This window comes from Schistocerca serialis, chromosome 6, assembly GCF_023864345.2.
Source record: "Schistocerca serialis cubense isolate TAMUIC-IGC-003099 chromosome 6, iqSchSeri2.2, whole genome shotgun sequence".
NCBI classification, from domain to species: Eukaryota; Metazoa; Arthropoda; class Insecta; order Orthoptera; family Acrididae; genus Schistocerca; species Schistocerca serialis.
Genome location: NC_064643.1, coordinates 535,121,220 through 535,143,720, shown reverse-complemented (window position 1 = coordinate 535,143,720; position 22,501 = coordinate 535,121,220). Strand labels below are relative to the sequence as shown.

At 39.3% G+C, this 22,501-nt stretch overlaps 1 protein-coding gene across 3 annotated transcripts in view; it reads right to left on the bottom strand.

The window, feature by feature from the left end:
* The window catches only part of LOC126483765 (serine/threonine-protein phosphatase 1 regulatory subunit 10-like), a 106,800-nt gene that overhangs the window by 62,876 nt on the left and 21,423 nt on the right, over positions 1-22,501 (bottom strand). For all 3 annotated transcript variants that reach the window (XM_050106912.1, XM_050106914.1, XM_050106913.1), the window contains one exon: positions 10,861-10,958. In XM_050106912.1, the coding sequence (XP_049962869.1) occupies positions 10,861-10,958 (98 nt within the window). The remainder of the gene's footprint in view (positions 1-10,860; positions 10,959-22,501) is intronic.

Here is a 22,501-nt window from a genome sequence, read left to right as displayed (position 1 = left end):
GATAAAAGAGAATCTTTCATAGAGAAATCTTCACAAATGCACTGCATTTTCACATTACCTCTCCAAACAAATCTAAGTCTTCAATCCGCCCTATAAATTTTTGCATTTTCATTCAATTAAAGATCAGTTTTAAAGAAACCAACGGATATTTTAGCAAAGTGTTTGAACACAGAAATTCACTATATAAAGTGGAAATTCTACCTGCCATTCTGGATTTTCTTACAATTATTTATTTTCTTGTTAACAATAGAATTTGCACTTAACATTTTGTCTTCTATTTACTCTGATGGATGGTTTATATACGAGTAAGGGATGAGCTTTCATATCACACTATTTTGTACACACAACTTCCCTTTAAATATGTCTTCAGGCTACCACATTAATTAAATTCCCTTTACAGACTGAGGACTCGTAACGGGGATGAAGATGGCTGTGTTTAGTACAGGAACTCTTGTCCGGAAACTTACTATTTCCTGTTACACTAAAATACCACAACAAATGTTGCTCTCTGTCCCCTGCTGCTTGATGCCTGTTCCACTTACAAATAGAGCTTAATGTAATGATCACCGACTTCAACACAGATACAGCACCTCCATATCACATAACAGTGCACACTGACATCAATCCCTGGTCCAGCATTCACCACAGCCATAATCCGTGACATTAGATCTTCCTCAGATGCCACAGGTCAAATCACAAACTAAACTGAATTACATGTAAACAAATCAGTGGTGGGCATGAAACATCAGGTAATCACTAATTATGTACGTAATATGCTAGTCATCTAGGTCTCTACATGAAGTCCTCTATGTCTGTAATTGTAATTTAATACACACTGTACATTTGTAATTTGTCAACAGAATAGTAAGTATCTATGAATTTTGAAAGCCTAAGAAGACTGGATATACTTGTTTGCCTATGTTTACAATTTGCAAGATGTCAACAGTGAAGACAGCATGCTGAATCTATACTGTCTTTACTGAAACAATATGTTCCAGATTCCAGCTTATTTTCAAACAAATAAATTATTCATATTCCTGCATCTGTTATATAGTTTCTGGAAAGATTTATACTTCCGCAAAACTAATCCTTTTATTTCTATAAAGAGGAGTCACTTTTGACTTATTGCCAGTCAATGGGAGTTATTTGCTGTGCAGAAGATTTGTTAGGCAAGAAAGTAGGTAATTTTGCAACACAGTAAATGAGAAATATCCAAACACAAATTCTGTCAGGTGTTGCTCGTTTATTTTGAACTTCTTTCATTTCCCTGTCCAAACTGAGTTACAGCAGTACTTTCTTCCTGGGTATTTGTGAATTTAAAAGTGAAATCAAATATTATAACTTTCATTTTCTGTGGCTCTGAAATGATCAAGATGTAACTGAATGGAGTTTCTGACCATTTATATCACAATACAAAGAACCAGACTTCATTTATCAATTTATATTTATCCATCCAAGTATCATCCAATAGTGGCAAAAAGTTTGACACATAATACAATGAAAATAAATAACTCACAGATATTTTCTGACGGATCACTTGCAAAAGTGTAATTCACGGTATCAAATTCCATCTGACAACAAATAACTAACAGATTAACAATGAACAGCCAATGTATAACTAACATAACGTTAAGCCCTTTTTCTTACAGCAGTAAAACTGTTACCTTTATCGATCTTTAATTTTTCCTGGTTAAAAATACACTTTCTTGGGGAAATTTTTTTTTCTATGGTACGTGACAATATAGTATCCCTCAGAGCTATAAAATTCATCAATACTTTACTATTCATTCAAAGGTTTTATACACCAGCACTGAACTCGTGGCATTTTAAGAGAAAAAAGAAAGGAGCGTTTTTGAAAGATCTTTGATAGATTGAAATCTCCACAAAGCACATTTTCGTATCAGGAAAATATAAATACAAATTCCACCAAATAACAGCAGGGTAGCTTCCTATCTACTGAAATGAAGATTGCATCGTGTTTTTCTCAGCCAATGACAGCACACATTCAGAGTATAGGCTACTAGGTCGCACACATTTATTTGGCCCCCTCTGTGACAGACAGAAATTGGCTGCTGCTCTGGAATGTTTAAATCATTGCCAGATTTAGCTACACAGTAATATAATTTTATTCTTGCAGAAGGTTAATAAAAATGGAAAAAAGTTAAGTAATAGAACAAAGCTTGCAACTCTGCAATATCGAGGAATTCAAAATAGAATCTGAAGTAAAACAAAAACACCTCAGAATTAAAGGAGTATAAAAACTTATGCCGTTTATCAGAAACCAAGATCTTTGTGTGTGTGTGTGTGTGTGTGTGTGTGTGTGTGTGTGTGTGAAGTTAAAATACACCAACAAGACATGGATGTAGAAAGTAGGTCACGACAGAGACTTCAGGAGGGGGGAGTTTAAGGTAACTGTAGACCACAACCCCATTAATGAACAACTAAAACAACCAGCTGCCAATACAAAGTACACTGACCTCCATAGAAATTACCTAGGATAGAGACTAACAGTGTAATTTAACAGTGGTCACCAAACTTTGAACATTATTACTGTAGTAACAGTTGACATATCTTCTCAAAACAATTAGAAACCACCTGAGAGAAAAGATTTGTCTTAATTTTCTCTCTCAATGAATAATAATGAGTCACAGATTGAGAAAATACTTTCCACTCAATAAATTTCCAACATTCTCAACAAAAACGAAAAATGATGTATAATGCTATCTAAGAGTGTCCGTCAGCTACATGAAAATGCATAAAAAATGATTCAACAGGTTATGTGCCATTAGAATTAATTGTCTTAATTAAATCCTTTCATGCCCAAAACCACAACCCATTTTCCACAATTTAGTTATAATTAAACTTTCACTACTTGAGCCAATATAGACTGAAAAACGATTTACAGTATGGAATGACTTTAGACTGTGCACTGTAGGATTTGTATTTTAATAGTGCTAGTGTCTTGACTTGCTGTTAGGCATCGGTACTGGCACAGTAACATATGCTTGAAACATATCATCAATATGCATCACAGTTTCAGACAATCAGCATGGGTTTGCACAAGGTGAGCAGGGCTTTACTCGTAAATCTGTTTTTATCAAAATAACAGCAATAGTGCTGCTGCTCTTCAAGAGTATCAACACATTAAAGGAATACACTGCCACAAGATACGACTAGAAATTCCACACGGTGGTTGTAGAGTATGACTGACATTCAAAATAACTGGCAATTGGGGAATCTCTAGTAGGAGAGGACAATGGCCAAATGTACCACAAATTGTTGGAGAAGTGTTGTTGCCATGACTGAGTATGCTGGATACAATGTGTGGTCTTCAGGCAGTGCAACAGCTGTGTCACCAAAGCTGAACATTCTATGGTCCACTGTTAGTAGCATTTTTCAAACAATTGTAAGGTGGTATCTGTGCAAATTTCGCATTACTCACCAACTTTTGCAACATGAAGGAGACACTCGAGTAGACTTTGCTCTTACATTTCTTGCAATGGTTGAAGTTCATAAAGTGTGGCCTTGGAACATTGCATAGTGCTGATGCACACTTTATGCTCACTGGGTCAGTGAACACAATTGTCACATTTGGGGATAGTCACTGCCAACAAATATTCATGACGTTTGCCTGCATAATGAACTTTACACTGTGTGGCGCATCTTCACAGACAGTTCATGATTGGTCCGTTTTTCTTTGAGGAACTTTGACCCAAGGGAACAAGGATATACGGTGTGAACAGCACACATTATTGTGATTTGATTTGCCAACATGTGATTCCTGCTCTATGGAAAGAGAGAGGTGCTTTGGACTCAAAATGTTTAGATGCATGTTCAAGCTTCACCTCACACTGCTCAGAAGGCTATATGGTTACTCCGTAACATTTGGAGAAAACTGAATCATTGGCTTACAGTTCTGAACTGTGTAGCCACCAAGATTACCAGATTTGAACGTGTGCGATTTCTGGTTGTGGGATTACCTAAAGGACAGGGTTTGTCAACAGGACACTAATACACATTGAAAGCTGGAGGGAGGAAGGGGGAGGGAGGGAGGGAGGGAGGGAGGAAGAGGGGAGGAAGGAAGGGGGGAGGGAGGGAGGAAGAGGGGAGGGAGGGGGGAGGGAGGAAGAGGGGAGGGAGGGGGGAGGGAGGGGGGAGGGAGGAAGGAAGGGGGAGGGAGGGAGGAAGGGAGGGGGAGGAAGGAAGGGAGGAAGGAGGGAGGGAGGAAGGAAGGGGGGAGGGAGGAAGGAAGGGGGGGTGGGAGGGAGGAAGGAAGGGGGGGTGGGAGGGAGGAAGGAAGGGGGGTGGGAGGGAGGAAGGAAGGGGTGGTGGGAGGGAGGAAGGAAGGGGTGGTGGGAGGGAGGAAGGAAGGGGTGGTGGGAGGGAGGAAGGAAGGGGTGGTGGGAGGGAGGAAGGAAGGGGTGGTGGGAGGGAGGAAGGAAGGGGGTGGGAGGGAGGGAGGGAGGAAGGAAGGAAGGGGGTGGGAGGGAGGGAGGGAGGGAGGAAGGGGGTGGGAGGGAGGGAGGAAGAAGGGAGGGGGGGTGGGAGGGAGGAAGGGAGGGGGGGTGGGAGGGAGGAAGGGAGGGGGGGTGGGAGGGAGGAAGGGAGGGGGGGTGGGAGGGAGGAAGGGAGGTGGGGGTGGGAGGGAGGAAGGGAGGGGGGAAGGGAGGGAGGAAGGGAGGGGGAGGGAGGAGGGAGGGGGAGGGAGGGGGAGAGGGAGGGAGGAAGGGGAGGAGTATAGGCACCATGTTAAAGTAACTAAATGGAGAGAGAATGCTGGTTCTAGTCACCCAAATGTGAGGTAGCTAACTTCAGTCTTACTGGTTAAAGACACTGCCACAAGATACGACTAGAAATTCAAAGGAAAGTGATGGATCTATTTCCTAAACATATCAAAAGGAAAATTTGGGACAACTACTGTTATGAGGTATAATTGCTAGCTATTAGTTACGTCTAGGAGGCCAAATATTTAGTACTGCTAGCAGACATACACAAACCACACTGTCCTTGCTGCGAGAACTTTTAGTTCTTGCTCAAGAACGAGAAAGGGAGAAGTTGGGGAACATTAAACAGGAAGAAGAGGCCACTCACAGCTGAAGATGAGAGGAACTACATGTTGTGAGAACAAGTCATCTGTAAAAGTGTTGGACATAGGTCAGAGGCAGATAAGACGACAACAACAACCTTCATCCATTAGGACATAGTGTCCTTCCACTATTGACAACACTATCAGCTGAATGCATAGTCTGTTCCTCAAAATTCTTTTACTTCTCATTACATAAACATTGTAAATAATAAAGTACTTTACTGACAAAATCTGAGCATCAACACATTACTAGGTCATTGTGGTGGTGAAAATTATGGCCACTAGTATGAACAGATTGCAATACAGTACAATAAACGGTGGGCCTTAGAAAGTGAAATGAAGTTTATCTCAGTCCACAACTACCAAACTATGTTCGTGTAAAAGTTTTCTTGCAAGCTGTTACTAAATTTTACTACCCTATAAGGCTCTAGAGAGCACATATTTCTCATGTTATAACATTTTCTACCACAGATTATTCTAAAAATTAGGTTCAGTAGTTTAAAAATGTTCATCTGGTGCGAGCAGTTTGTAGGAATTCTCTGCAAGTAAGTTTCTTCACTGCAAACTGATGTACCTCTGGTAAGACTAGTATATAGGTCTAAATTGTGTTTCGCTTTCTCCTTTTAATAGCTCCATTTTTAAACAACTGAAACTTGTAGACGCAGTCTTGGTAAAAAATTTATTTGTACTGATAACTGCTTTTATTACATCAAGAAATATGCAGTAAAATTATTTTTAGCCAAGACTTAATATGAACATTAGCTTGATAAACTGCGGCTGTTCACACTATTTCACTTCAGAGATACATATTTTAATTTTTCTGGAAATAGCAGACCCACAGCTACACTTTACTGTTTTTATTTTATTTACTGAATTAGTTTAAAATGACAAAAGTAAGCAGCTGAAATAAGATTTCAGTACCAGACAAACTGAGTAAGAATCAGCCACATAAGGAAAGAAATAAACATATTGAACGGCAGAAACAAAACAGAGGACAACAAAAGAGAATGATCAGTGATAGACTACCGTACAAGGAAAGAAATTTTAACACAGTAGGCTGAAGTAGTCTGGGATGACATATTTCTTTCCTTGGGACTAGTTTTAGGGCCACAACAGCTCCATTCTCAAGAACTCATTCTTGTGCTCACTCAACCTATAACCTATCATCATAACTGGGCAGTGATTTGGGGAGAAACTAGAGAGCATGCCACTGATGACTCACTCTTAATGTTAGAACAAGCATTTCTCTGAATATGTTTACAATTTATATAAAGAAAGCAACCAGAAGGAAATTTAAATGCCAGGAAACCATTTTTGCATGCAACCAGTGTCAGAACACACTATTCCCACTATTTTTAAATGAATAAATAATGAATGTATCAACATTTCACTGATACTGAAAACTGACAAGAATTTAAAAAAGAAATTCCTGAACACATTTCTCGTGAACACCTTTGTAAGGGAATGAGACCTGTGCCATGGGAGATCTGGAAAAGAAGATAACTAGAGGCATTTGTAACATGGCACTCAGGATGCTGTTGATTACCAAATGGACACTTTGTATACAATTGGTTGGTATTTGAAAGAATAAGTGGGGAGGAAGTAAATGGTTCTGACAAGAAGCAACAGGTTAGTTTGCATATCCAGGAATCAGTAACTTTGTGCAGGTTGGAGCAGCAGAGTGAAAACTGTAGTCATGCAGAGATCTGAAGAAACTGAACACATTGTGGAATATGTAGGGTGTGGATTATCGTATTTACTCGAATCTAAGCTGCACTTGAATCTAAGCCGCATCTGAAAAATGAGACTCACTAATCAAGGAAAAAAATCTTCCCGAATCTAAGCCGCACCTGAATTTTGAGACTTGAAATTCAAGGTGAGAGAAAAGTTTTAAGCCACGCCTCCAAATCGAAATAAAGTTGGTCCATTGTAACATGAGACACAATTTAGGTCGAATGGATTAAGATACAGCTACAAGTAGTTTGGTTCGAGTCTTAAGATAAGCAGTTAAGCTTTACCAGGTAGCCATTGCTATGTTTCAGGCGCTCCGCCCGGGTACCCTTCCTTTTACACGTGCTTCGTCTGGTTTGAATTAATTTCTTATTTTGCTTTGATCTGATAAGTGCCATTCTCTTTGCTGTAGGTGTTTACGTCACTCGAAGCTGAAAATGCATTATTGTACTGCGTGATGCATTATTTATCTCATTCTGGTAATGAGTGTTTACGACCTGTTGCCGTTCACGGCATGCCTTGCTTTTGTGAACACTCCCGCCGCATACAATAAAAGAGAGAGAGGAATTGTATCATTAGTGAAACAATGGCAAGAGACTGCTATTTGTTGTTACTTACACTGCTGCTTTCTTTGATAATGATCAACAAAAACCAAATAATGGACTGCATATGATAGAAAAAGTTCTGAACGAGAGTTTAGCGAAAATTTTTCTCCGTCTGAAAATCTTTGCAGACGCCTCTTTAGTACATTACATTCTGCACAGAAATTAGAGTCATCTTAGATTTAAAAATCTAGTCAGTTGCCGTGCTTCATTTCTGACAGTATCACTACTCAACATAAGAATAATACAAATATAAACATGAAATGATATGTATATTCTCCCAAGTTTGCTTTTGTCTCACTCTAGTTTCGTAGTTTATTAGGCAGAGACAATTTAAATGAGATAGCAGCAAACACAAAAGAATACATGGCATTCACGATTCATGAAAGTTCCTATTAGCAACAATCTCTTGTCACAGGTAGGAAAAAATTCAGAACATAGAGTTGGACATATTGACATACATCCCAAACAGTCTTGCCAGTCGGATTTTCGTAGTAGATTTTTAATGATGACTTCAAATGCAGAGTGTGTGGTTGTCTTCAGTCCGTAGACTGGTTTGATGCAGCTCTCCACGCTTTTCTATCCTGTGCATTGCAGAGTAGCAACACTTATAACATAAGAATGAAAATAAGTTAGAAATTAGACGCTGAAATTTAAAACAAAATTTTATTAGGTTTGTAATACATATTATACGAAATGTTTAAAATATCAGTCATGATTCTGAATCACTATCACCTGATTCTCTGTTGCTAATTTCTTCATACAGAGCATCATCCTCCGTACCATCTAATGCATTGGATATCGAACCTTTTTTAAATGCTTGTCGCACACTCTGATTTGGAACAGACTTCCATGCATCATAAATCCATTGGCACACTTGCGACAAACTTTCACGTTTTACACGTCCTGTTGGTGTCAGCTGCCTGTTGCTTTTCGAAAGCCAGTCTGTGTACATGCGTTTAAGCTTCTCATCTTCTACCCCCCCCCCCCCCTCTTTTTATTTTTACCGACGCAGAGGTATTGGCGCCAGTATTTATTGTTGTGCCTGCAAATCACGCCTGTGTAGCGCTACATATATTCGACATCAGAAGTTAGTTGTGGCGGCACCTACCAACATTTTTCAGAACTTCCGCTTACTTTGCACTCGATTCTAAGCCGCAGGCAGTTTTTTTGGATTACAAAAACGGGAAAAAAAATTGTGGCTTAGACTCGAGTAAATACGGTACATGTAGAGGCAACACAACGGAACTAAAAATTGGATGAGAGGAAATGGCTCGATCCAATAAAAATTCTGATTTACTTTTAAAAACTGAACCTCCTTTGAGATAGATGTTAAAGGGAAAGATTAACAATATTTAAATTACCCACTGCCTATTCCCTTAGTGGTTATAGTTCAACTGGAGCTTCAGAGCCTCTGAGGAGATCAGAGGACACAACAGAAAGTTAGAGTAATACACAAAAGTCTAAATGTAATTCCAGACAACTTTACGAAATAGAACCGGAATTTTGACTGAATTTTAAGGGTTCTTCGTCAGAACACTGCTACCTGCCTTATGATCAAGTCACAATGTAAGAGCTTATAAGAGTAGGAGAAGTACAGTACTGTCAATATGAACTTGCCATCAACTGTGATTAATAGCATCTAGCAATATGACCAGAAGATCCACCCTCCCTGTGACTACCCCTTACCAACATCCATAACATCCCCCCCCCCCCCCCCCAAAAAAAAAGGGATGCGAGACTGAAGACCAAGTCTATCAACCATTACATACCACGAGTCTAACTTTTCAGACTGTTGATTCATACATCTATTACGAATATTTACAGCTCAATATAAATCAATCTGAATGGCTACTAAAGGGTCTACAGAGGCCACCTTGATGAAGTAAGAAGCTTGTAGTGGTGTGTGTCTTCAAACCAAAGTAATTAAGTAATAATGATCTCCTCCTCATACTTCCTTCACTTCCCTCCATTACCAAATTGACTATTCCTTTATACCTCAGTAGGACTTTCTAACATGAATGTGTGTGCCAATTTCCAATTTCATACAGGTTTTTAACAGTCTTTGGGGCCAAAGGTTGAAAATGGTGTGCATTACATAGGTTTGAAGTAAGCTCCACTGATACACACACCCAGTCAGAATAATAAGCCATGTGAATAACCAAACTAAGTCATTAGTAAATACAAGACGATTTCCAGTAGAAATTCTTGTTTCAGTAGTAGCAAAAGGGAGAAAATCTACCTTAAATACATGGTTCATAACTACTAATTAACTTATCTGCATCTATTAATGATGTAACCTTACTTCCACTAACAATACTTCAGTAGCAATATTGCTTGTTCCCTTTCTGTTATCAATGAAGAGGTAGTTCTCTGCACAACTGATTTATCATCCTTCCTTCAATCTCTCTGTCTTATGCTAACATATTCCTACTTTTGAAACAAGACCTCTCATTGTCATAGTTTGACAACTTGGTTTAATATAATTCAATAGAGCAGCTAGTACAGATAAGCTTCATGAAACCAATCTGATTCAAATCATTTCATAACTTCAGGTTTTCAACCTCCTCACTTTATCTTATCTTACTTCATAAATTATCTCATGTAATGAGAAAAGAAACTTCCTTATAAATTTGGCATGCCACTTCCTTATATAAAACCCACAAATGCAACATGAATGGAAGAAATAGCTGATATGTTCTCGCTATTGCATACAGAGAGGACACCTCAGCAAGGCAAATGTTTACATTATTCAGTAAAAATATACAGATAAATTCTAAGCTTGCAATGGAAATGGTTTCCATAAAGAACTTTTGAAGCTGAAGGGTATGAGAAAATCACCACAGGTCAAATGTGATACATTTGGTAACTAGTAAATGTACAATTTACTAAACTTAGTGCACAGCAACTGCTATAGGAAACCTCTTTCTTCTTTGATAAGCACAGTTACTTTTCATTAATAATGACACATTATACTTTTGGTTCGAATGCATTAAGAGTACTACAATCTGACAAAGTTCCACTGAGGAAACATCACTTTCTGCTAAATATTTTCACAAACTGTTGTCTGGATTATGGTCTGCCCTCAGAAGCTATTATGAATCTACAATTCATAAGCAACAATGAATCCCACAGAAATTTGGTCTGAAGGTGTTTAAACATATCCTCCTTTGAAAGTGGCTCTCACTGACAGTATCCTCTTCTTTAACATTTTCAGATAATTTATCGCCATTAAGATCAATAATTGGTTTGTGATACGAGCAAATCTATTAAAAGCTGAACTTATTGCATTTGGATTCCAAAGATCATTTTTTGCTATGAAAAGAGATGGAGAAAAAACAAAAAACAAATTTCTAAATGAGCAATTTGAGAGCAGTAAACTGTTCACCTACAAAATACAGCAATTTTATGACTGCAAAGTATTAATGTTGTACAACTCACCTAGCAAGTCTTTGGACTTCCTCGTGACTTTTTATTCCTCCATCAGGTGACAACAGAACACTGAGGCAGCGGAGAAGCTGTAGCGGATCAATGCGTGGCTGCAAAAGAAAAGGAGAATTATAACCAAATAGAAATGTGCTGCTGCAACTATTAAACACATAACACATGTAACATTCCTGTCACTGCTGAAAAGGTTGGACTTGCCTTATTGCTATGAGGATGATCACTTATGAGAGTAATAAAAAATGTCCCCATTTCAGTGTCTTATTTGTTGGCTTTTGTAACGCAAAGATTGGAAAAGAGAGAGTGTTATGAAATAAGGACTGAACAAATCACAGAAAACTGTTTGATGATTAACATTATGATCTACACTCATGCTCTTAAATTAAGAAAAATTGCAGAAGGTGGTGCCACACAATGTAGCACTACACAAAACTGGCGCTAATAGCATAGACAAATAGGGAACATACACGACACAGATCTGTAAGTCCACGGCATTGGTGATAAGTTGAGAAAACCGTTCCAAAACACGTGCTACAAAATGCCACTGTTTCCTGAGCATGTACCCCGACATCAATAAAGGATATGATCACTATGCACAAGTACAAAGGCTGCACAATGGGTTGGCATACTCTGGATCAGGTGGTCGAGCAGCTGCTGGGGTATAGCCTCCCATTCTTGCACCAGTGCCTGTCAGAGCTCCAGAAGTGTCGTAGGGGTTTGAAGACACGCAGAGATACGTGGACTGAGAGAATCCCAGACGTGCTCTACGCAGTTTAGGTCTGGAGAACAGGCAGGCCACTCCATTCCCCCAATACCTTCTGTTTCAAGGTACTCCTCCACGATGGCAGCTCAGTGGGGCCATGCATTATCATCAATCAGGAGGAGGGTGGCACCCACTGCACCCCTGAAAAGGCGTACATACTGGTGCAAAATGATGTCCCAATACACCTGACCTGTTATAGTTCCTCTGTCAAAGACGTGTAGGGGTGTATGTGCACCAATCGTAATCCCACCCCACACCATCAAACCACGACCTCCATACAGGTCCCTTTCAAGGACATTAAGGGGTATTTGGTTCCTGGTTCACGCCAGTTGAAAACTGGTTGAGAATCACTGTTCGGACTATACCTGGACTCGTCCATTAACATAACCTGCGACCACTGTTCCAATGACCATGTACTGTGTTCTTGACACCAGGATTTACGGGCTCTCCTGTGACCAGGGGTCAGTGGAATGCACCTTGCACGTCTCCGGGCAAATAAACCATGTCAGTTCAGTCGCCTGTAGACTGTGTGTCTGGAGACAACTGTTTTACTGGCTGCAGTAAGGTTCCGAGTAAGGCTACCTGCAGTACTCCGTGGCTGTCTGCAGGCACTGATAGTGAGATATCGGTTTTCTTGTGGTGTTTTACACTGTGGGCGTCCTGTACTGCAGCACATGGACACATTTCCTGTCTGCTAGAATCATTCCCATAATCTTGAGATCACACTTTGTGGCACACGGAGGGTCCGTGCTACGAACTGCTGTTTTTGACCAGCCTCCAGTCGCCCTAGTATTCTACCTCTAATAATGCCATCAATGTGTGTTCTTTCAGCCATTTTCAACACACAGTCACCATTAGCACATCTGAAAACGTCTGCACACTTACTCGCTGCACCATACTCTGGCAAGCACCAACACACCTCTGCGTATGTTGACTGCTGCCAGCACCACTGTGCGACAACCTCAGGACAAATCACCGCACGGTCATACCCCAAGGTGATTTAAACCTGAAAACTGCCCACCATAGTGTTGTTTCACCATGTATCAGCATTATCCTTGATTTATGGGCATGAGTGTAGATGGCCACAAATCAAATTACACGAAGAAGGAAAGGAAGACTACAACCATCAAATTTGAAGTGGGCATCTAACTGTATGAAAACTGCTGCATGTCTGAATATTCAGAAAAACAAAAACAATATCAATCACACATAGCTAATGTAATATGGTCAATCATTATGACTGTAACTTGCACATTCCACGAGGACATTAAATGGTGTAACTACAAAGAAATTACCAAAATCAAGGACGAATGCAAGTACAGTATTCGTGACAAAAGTGTTTCAGTTATTTTGCAGACAAAAAGCAACAGACACATGAGACATGGCTGTTCATCAAGATACTTTTTTTAACTGCTGTATAGAGGTGTTGTCGTAGCTTAGTATCAGCATAAAAAATATGGTGCCCAGGTGCCAGAGTTCCAAATCTCCTGAGAAACTATGGTTCTACTCCATTTTAAATGGGGATGTATTCACTTTATAATCTGATTCAAATCGGCTGCCATTAAACATTGAAGGCATGATAGTGTGGCATTATTGTGTTATATACTGTCTGCAGGCAGCCACCACATTGCTCCACCCTCTGCAAGGGTAGTAAATCACTAAGTCTCTTGCCTCCTACAAGAATTGCAGGAATAATACAACACTCACGTACTGTATAAATTCCTTTAGCACCTCTATGCATATAAAAAATCTGTTCTTAATCTTCATTAGAGCTGAGGCTCGAGGCACTTTATTTGGGATTTTTGCCCATTCTCATTTTTATTTATCTATTATAATATTTAAAAGATTGGTTGAAAACAAAAGACAATGTAATCTATTTACACTGCCTGTACAACATTGTCAAAATTTATTTTTCAATACCCGATTTTCATCCTTTTGGATGGTTATCATTATATAAACATTTAAAAGGAATTCTTTCACCAAGGATGAAATAACACGTATGAAGATTTCAACAAAAGGTTTTGTAAATAAAATTAAAGTCAAGAAAAAATGAGTAATGTTTACATCTGCAATAACATGAATGAAAAGATAAAATGCAAAGGAAAAACATTACCATACATAAAAATAATTCAAATCACATAGACACAAATGGGGGAAGAAAAGAAAGAAAATTTAAGTACAAACTAAAATCTGAAATCAGTTAAGTTCAGATAACTGAAATGATGCATTACAGCATTAGAAATGAACAACTTTTATTAAATAACAGAATTAAAATAACGATCATGAGGATGGAGGGTGGGGGTGGGCTCGACGGAATGTGCCAGGACTCGAACCGAACCAACAATTGTTTTGAAATTAGTGATACTGTCAAGGGTCTAGTCGAACACAAGACACTGAAATTCTTTTTTGGCGATCACCCGCACACTAAGTTCAATAGATGTAGAGTGGTACCTGAGACCCTAAACCTACACTACCATATAGGTGGTTTCAAAAAATCCCTCTCATCTCCGTTGACCCCTCCTTGTTAGATGAGAACTTGCAGATACAATACTTCGCACACTGGAAGTGGAAAAACAGTGGAATCCAACAACACCAGACTTCCACTCACGTATTTGAGGCAGGAGCAATTCAAAATGCTCGCTGTCAAATGCCAACATGAAAAGCAGGACTATAAAGACCACAGAGTGAACTTCGGAATGAATCCTTTAGCCTTCATTAATGTACTGATTAGGTGAAACTACTATAGAAAACCGAGGCCTCACTAAGCCTTAACATGCGGGTTTTGCAGACATACTATCACATCAAAGAGTGTACTATGATAAGAACTTACATGATGTGTGTGGCATTCAATATTATATATTCCTCAGGTAGCCTCCAATCAACTGTTTCAGGTCATGTAGCTTGTTTGGAAATTTTCACTAGTCAGTACATTCCACTTGACAAGTTTCTGCATGTATAACTGGCTGTGACAGTGTTTTGTGTAGACATGCTAAGAAACAACAGCTCTTCACAACTAAATACGGCCTTGCAAAGATGTAATGTCAGGACTAGGATTGTGGTGCTTCCAAGAGTTGGGCATTGGGGGCATAACATGCCACCTCGTATCACAGATGTGGATAAGAGTGTTGCAGGGAATTGGATAACTGTAGGATCCCAGATACACTACCATTTGTGGAAATTGCAACACCAAGAAGGAAACACATGAATTCAATTTATTAATAACACAGGTTAGATACATGACGAGTAACAAATGATTACCCTTTCAAATCTGTACATGTCCTCTGAGCCTTACTTTTCAATATGTTGTGCGGCCACCATGCACTGCAATTAAAACTGCAATAGGCCATGGCATTGAATCAATAAGGTTCTGAATATGTTACTGTGACACTAGTTACTGGAGGACAGTGACGCATCAGGTACTGACCAACCACATCCCAGACATTTTCGAATGGCGACATGTCTGGCAAACGCGCACACCAGGGAAGCAATGTTACTCGTCACTTTTCGAAGAGGGCCTGTACATTCTTCGCAATATTTAGCCAGGCACTGTCCTGTAGAAATGTGGCCTGTGGAGATGCCTGAAGGAGGAGTACCTCAGGCTCCACAACTTCTGTTAGGTACAAGTTGCTGTTCATAGTGCCTGCAAAACGTACAAGGTGAGATTGGTTGTTGTAACCAATGGCGTCTCAAACCATCACACCTGGCATTTGTCCACTATGCTGCTCCACAATGCAGCCCTCCAGGTTGCGCTCGCCACGGTACCACCAGACATGTATGCGCCCATCAGTATAGGACATGTTGAATTGGGACTCATCCGAAAAAAATTACATGTTGCCACTCAGCACCCTCGTGAAGTGTTCATGTGCCCATTGCAGTCAGAGGAGCTTGTTGCTTCTGGACAATGGAAGCCAACATAATGGCATGTGAACAACCAGTCCAACCTGCAGCAGATGGCAACAAACTGTCGATACAGACAAGTTCACACCTGTTGCAGCACTCCAGCGACAAGCCAACATTGTGGATGACGCTGTATGGTCCGTAATGGCCATGCGGACAAGATGACAGTCATCCCGTGCAGTGGCCATGTTCCTTGGTACAGTTCCTGCTCTCTGCTGTCTACAACCTTCCTTTATCCACTGCTTCCACACACACATCAATGTCGTAGCAGCACGCCTGTGCGAGCCGAATGTCACGATATGACAACCCCGTTTCTCAGAGACCGAAAAATCTGCCCCGTTCGAACTCGCTCACATGCCAATATGGCTCCCTTTGACATCGGCGAGACATACTGGCACTCACTGTATTGTTTCCACCTTGTGTGCAGCTCTGTACTGACTACACTACGAGCAACACCGACCCTGTTGGACCGACACGAGCGGGCTCTGCTCGGCCTACGTGTACCCCATCTCGTGCAAAATTTATCACGTATTGCTTCCACACCCGTTGCCACTCTCTTCAAGGGTGGCGCTACTCGGGTAATTGCTTCTTGGTTTTGCACTTTTCACAAACGGCAGTGTAGTTGTTTGTGGCATTTTGCAATAAGACAAAGAAGCTGTGTTTGTTGAAATCTCATGGGAGGTAATACCATGTAGTTCCAACCTAATACCATTTCCGTGGGATCATGTGACACTATTAAGCAGTAGCTGAAGGACATCACTGTCTTTGTGAATGGCCTCATGACAGGATGTTATTTATAAATACCACAAAATATTATTAAGTATTTACCAGGTATAACTAAAACTAAGTCTGGAAACACGTAATCTTCAGTAATGGACCTGCATTTTCTCCAACTGAAGCCGGACTGCTCCATGTAGGCCTCAAGGAGCCAAACTCAATTTTTGTAATGCCTCTACCTCAGCACGATGCTCTAATGTTCATGTCACTGGATGGGGACATGTATCACCTGCGAGACTGTAATGCTTGCTGTATTGATACTATCACCAGAATTGATAGGTAACTTCACAGAATGTCCAATGTTACCTTCATTAGGGAGTGATATCCATTATATGCGATTAAATTGCAGCACTGTCAATCCTCCACACAGGAAACTATGACGTAGAACTAATTTGTTGGCCTACAGAGGCACATTACTTAGGACCGACTATATAAAGCATTTCACCTTAGATTAACACAGAAAATGATCTCAGATCATTTGCGGATTGTATCACTGTAAAGTAGGACAAACTTTGGCAAAAATTCGTGGATTGAAGTTGGGTTCAGAATGTAATTAGAGCAAATACGGAGACTTACAAGCAGTCGTTCTTCCCACGCACAATTCGTGAATGGAACAGGGAAGAGGGATCAGATAGTGGTACAATAAGTACCCTCCGCCACACACCGTAAGGTGGCTCGCGGAGTATAGATGTAGATGTAGATGTAATCGTCAGTTCAGATGCAGTCACATTGCAAAACAATTTTATTTTGTGCAGGTACAAATGAAATAACAAAGAAATTGTTATAAACATGTAAATGTCACTACACCACTCCTACACTGCTGAACCTCAAAATGTATTTTTCAATCTTAAGGTTACGTAAAGGAAATTATCAGCTATGTATATTATAAATGCAGACAATAGTTGAACCCATAACAATACTTTGAGACATCTCATAATTTGACAGACACTCAGTGGCATAGTAAGAAAGGAAAATTCGAACATCTGCCATGAACAGTGAAGTATGTGCATTTTGACACCATTACTTAAATACACTCTCTCAGCTTGAGTAGCAGTAACTACACAATGTGTTTTAATTTTTTTTAACTACCGAAAATGTGCATAAGCTTCTATGAGTACTATGCCAACACTGATAAATGATGCATAAGTTAAGTACAAAGCAAGTTCTTTAATAATGTGTTTCAGAGATTGCTCGTGGTGGAGTTTCAGTAGCTTAAGAGGTTGCCATCTAGCTTACAGTGCAGGGTGTCACAGGTTCAAACCTAGGTCAGTTCCTGGATTTTTTTTTCTCCATTTGATACTAGTATCTTTATTGGGCTAATCATAAAGATTATTGTAACAACACACTGTTTTAAAACCGCTCTACTTTTCATTTTCCAAATGTTCTGCACCACTGTAGTGGGCAGCATTCTGTGTACCTACATAGTGTGAATTATACTGTTTCCTTTCGTCCAATGTGTCTACTGACAATGACAAAGGACAAACCTATTTTTGGCATCAAACAACCTATTTTTTGGAATTAAATGAAAAATAATTTAAGCTGATGATTTACTGATTATTAGCTGTTGACAGCACAGAATGCTGAGAAAGTATCTGCCAAAAACAAGCAGAAGAATCCAGCCACTGACTCCCATGCACATGCTACTTTTAACATTATGATTTTACGCCACGGGAAGCTTTTAGGTGGTGGCTGCCAATTCACTTAAAACAGATGTAGCAACAGCTTGCATAGCTGTGCACATGGTATCAGCCTGCACTGCCTCACTGAAGAAAGAATTAATTGAAATGCCCATGGGCAAAAATGACGTGAGAAAACCCAGTGTTATTTTACCATACACCAGCAGTTTGTTTACCTGGTGATGTAAGCACTATTGACTGTTCTCGTATCCCCATAGAATCCCCTGGTTGAAAAAAGTGAATAGACATTTAGGAATCATTACCGATAGTTTTCGTTAAAAGTTCAAGCAATCCCAGATGCTAGCTTAATTAAAGCATATTAAAATGTGCACAAGGCACCACACACACCAAAGGGACGAAAATCTGCCCATGAAGAAATTTCAATACCAACAAAAAAGGAAAACAACAAAACAGGTGTCACAACGCAATGACTGGAATTTATAAACAATTTATTAGCATTAAGACAGTTACACATATTGCTTGTTGGTCATAGTAATTTTATCAGTTTTTTGTTTGTTTGCGTTCTATTGTCTTTATGCTCAACCAATACGATTTCTAGGAATAAATCTTTATTGTCATGACACCTTTGATTATAAATACTATGTAGCTACAATGTACAATTAATGTCTGCATTCAAAGTGAGATAACAGCATCAATAGTAAATTTTAGCAGTGTTGTCAAGGATGTTTTGTGCTAGTTTAGATCAATGATGAACCACCTCCAGTTGATCCAATTTTAGTTTTATACAATTGAGCCGAGTCCTGAACAGAGTTCAATTTCGAAACAAATGTCAAAATTCACCTCCAGTCAGCAATGTTTATACAATAAGCCCTTGAATTGCATAGTAAAGGTATCAGTTGAGGTAAGAAACACAGGCTATAAGTAGTAACTTTGTTTTCCCACATCAGCCTCTTTGGTTACGTCATGGCAGGAAAGTTTGCACTGAATAGGATTATTCGTTAATCATACAGTATCATCATGAAATCGCACAATGTAGCTCCCAGTAGTGGTGCCTTAACTAAATACAAACCTGCAGTTAACAGGAGACCTTTTAAAATCCAAAATTATTTCTTAAACCTAACAGTGCAGCACCAAAACAATTTGGATCTTAATACAGATAACAGGTGAGTCTCTTGTGGAGTAATGGTGCAAAAATATTTTTCTTACTTTGAGTACTGATGTATCAATGCATGCAGGTCAAGTTGGTAACAACCACAGGATGTTCTCCACCTCACATAAAACCACTTATTTTCTCTTATGTAAATATCTTTGGTATCTATCCCTAGTTACAAACATGGCAGATGAATGAGAGAAAAACTGTTGCATGTACTTTACAGATTTATTATGAAGCCTTCAATTAAGACACACAAAAGTTTTTATGCAACAATGGAAAAAAACAGTAACGAGTACAAAAAAAATTAAAACTGAATCGTACCATAAAGTTGAAATTTTTAAGCTACTTTTCAGCAGGCAACTATAATCTCTGCAGTCTCTTCCTCACTGACCAACAATCTGACATGAACCAACAGCAATAATAGTCTATTGGATATTGTTTTACCACAATTAAATTAGAAAATATATGTGCTGTGTTGGAGAAAGACTGGCCATGTTGTTAAGGTAAATAGAATAGTTCAGTGTCTTATCACTAGGAAGCATCAGACAGCCCATATGCATAACAACCGAGTACATCCAAGACACTGGGCTGTTCACATACTAATGTCATGGGTGTAACATGCATATTTCGAATAGATAAACTTTGCTGCCACTACGGTCACTGCCACAGACGAAAATGGACCACAGTACAGCAAATCACTCCCCATTCCAATGCAACATGTGAGCAGTCATGCCACTGAGAGCCCTGCCTCACTATGGGGTACAAATGCTAGCACTAAACTCATGTGCCTCTGCCCACAGCACAACAAAGGACACAGGGGCACTAGTAAACAGCCACACCCTATTCTTAAAAAAATTTAACTCTCATGTACAAAACAGCTTCAAACTTCTGATTGCATTACAAATTAGCTAGTGTGTTAAATATTTGAAGTGAGAAAAGTTTACAAAAGAGTTGAAATTATGGTTCAAGATTAATGAAATCCACTAAATGCTCTTATTAGGGAACACTGGATACATATAATCTGGGCAATTTGCCATCCATTTAAAACCAAAGATAGTTTTCACACACCTCCAATCCAATGTCATACAATGATATAATTTTGCAGGTAAATTCACACCTGATGTCAAAGTTTTATGGAATGAACAACGAGAAAGTAGTAAGTGAAACTTTTTTCCTCTCTCTCTCTCTCTCTTTTTGTAAAGGTTTTAAATTACGTGTAAGGATTTTCAGATGTTTCTAAGTGCACTCTTTCTCAAATACAGGATGAATAAAGTCTAGGTAGTGTGTGCACTGTGAATTAAGCAGCCTCAAGATTTTATATAAAACACAGCTTCCGATGTTCATATGTGACATTGTATTAAACCTTTCATATAAAATTATATCTCTTAATGAGAAGATTATGACGGAACTTTAAATTCGGTCAGTCATTATATGAAATACTGAAAAATCAAAATTTTTGTTGCCCCTGGAAACCATTTAACAGACTGCAACTGGGTCCGTGCACCATGAACCAGGCTCGCAATTTAGCAATAGAGAGAGGAGCACCACCATTGGATACACAACATTTTGAAAAGGTGATCTGGACAGACGATTCACAGTACACCTTTGTACAAGTTGACAGCACGATATAAGTAAGTGCAAAACCAATTGAGGCAACACATCTGCTAAGATTGCAAGAAGATGACATTTGGTGCGAGGACATGTTATACAGGCTTAAACTTAATAATTGATACATTAATAACCTCATCAGCAAATGGTACAGAAAAACTATCTGATCACAAACATTCATTTGTTGGCCTACAGCATTCCAAAGGTGACCTGTATTATCAGCAAGACAATGCAATGCGGTCTATCAGGTTACTTCACCTCAGTTGTAATGAGGATGGCTGGGACACATTTATGGGTGATGTTAAACCTGTTTCACAGTTTTGACCAACATCAGAGAGTTATAAGTTGTGTTTTTAGATGATACTGATCAAGATGGCTTCCCATCTGTATTAGAGCCTTCTGGAGTTAATGACAATATGTCGCCACCATTCTATATCATCCTAGAGGGATGTGTGAGAATCAATTTAGAAATATGTCTAATAACAAAGACTACAATTTTTTTGTAGTTCTGAGTTCTCTGACAAACTTTGTCTACTCTTTTTCTCTTCCAATGTTGAGAAGATTTTTTTTCATCTATATATGCCATTTTTATACAATTACTGGAAGCCATTATACAAGTCCAGATATCCCCCCCCCCCCCTCTCTCTCTCTCTCTCTCTCTCTCTCTCTCTCTCTCTCTCCCCCCCCCCCCCATGCGTTGACCAATTTTTTCACACACACACACACACACACACACACACACACACATTCTGTATTTTCTCTGTCCATCCTTCTGATGTAGTGTCAAATTTCAAGCACTTCCAGTCTATTCATAATCCAAATCTGGCTTCTACAATGCCAATACTTAGTGATAAACTGCTTTGCCACTGCAATGAGTACAGACTTGTAGTCCTGTCACAAAGAATTCATACAGGAGAACACATCTTTTTGGTCACCCAATCCTCTCTGCACAATCAATGTACACATCAAACACATTTGCACCTACTGAACTAATACCTGCCTTGTTCATATTCTATTGTAATGTGATATTAAATAATCTTAGTTGGATACAAAAAACAACTTCATTCGTCACAATTTCAGCAGATTCTGCACAACTTATTTTGACTAGCAATCATGGTGCTGTGAACCGAAAAGTAACCATTCAGTCCAAAATCATCAGGTATTGCAACTGTTGATGCTGTCACTGTAGAATGTTTCTCCTTGTTGACAGAACCACAACCTCGTCCCTGCTTGCATCACTTCATCACCATCAAAAAAAGTTTTGGCAACACATGAAATGTGGACGAGGCCAAGACGGAACAGTCTGCAGGACAGCTGATGACAGTGAAACCAATGTGTGTGCTTGTTACAGATGTCACTGTGCTCATGTGCATCGTGGCATTGTCACGTTGAAGGGAAAGATGACTGCAAATATATGGACGTGAAGAATAAAGATGTTTTGCTGTCATAGTACCAATATCTGTAGCGTGTTTGAAAATCAATGTTACAACCCCAATCATCCAGCAAACAGCAATTCCAGATGTGATACGTTTTATACTCCCTTTACACTACCAATCCAAATACACCTTCAAACAGCAACTTTAATTATTTATTCTACAATTACAAATCTACCAGTGTTTCCAGCTTACTCTAGTCATTTTACTGGCAGTAAAGTATTAGTGTTGCTGTGTGATTCTGAAGCCTATTTTGCATTAAAAAAAAAAAAAAAAAAACCATTAATAACAAAGTCCTCTTCCCACACTAGCTACATTTGAACCATTATGTTTTAGGTTTAGTCTCCCATGTGAACACTTCAAGGTACAG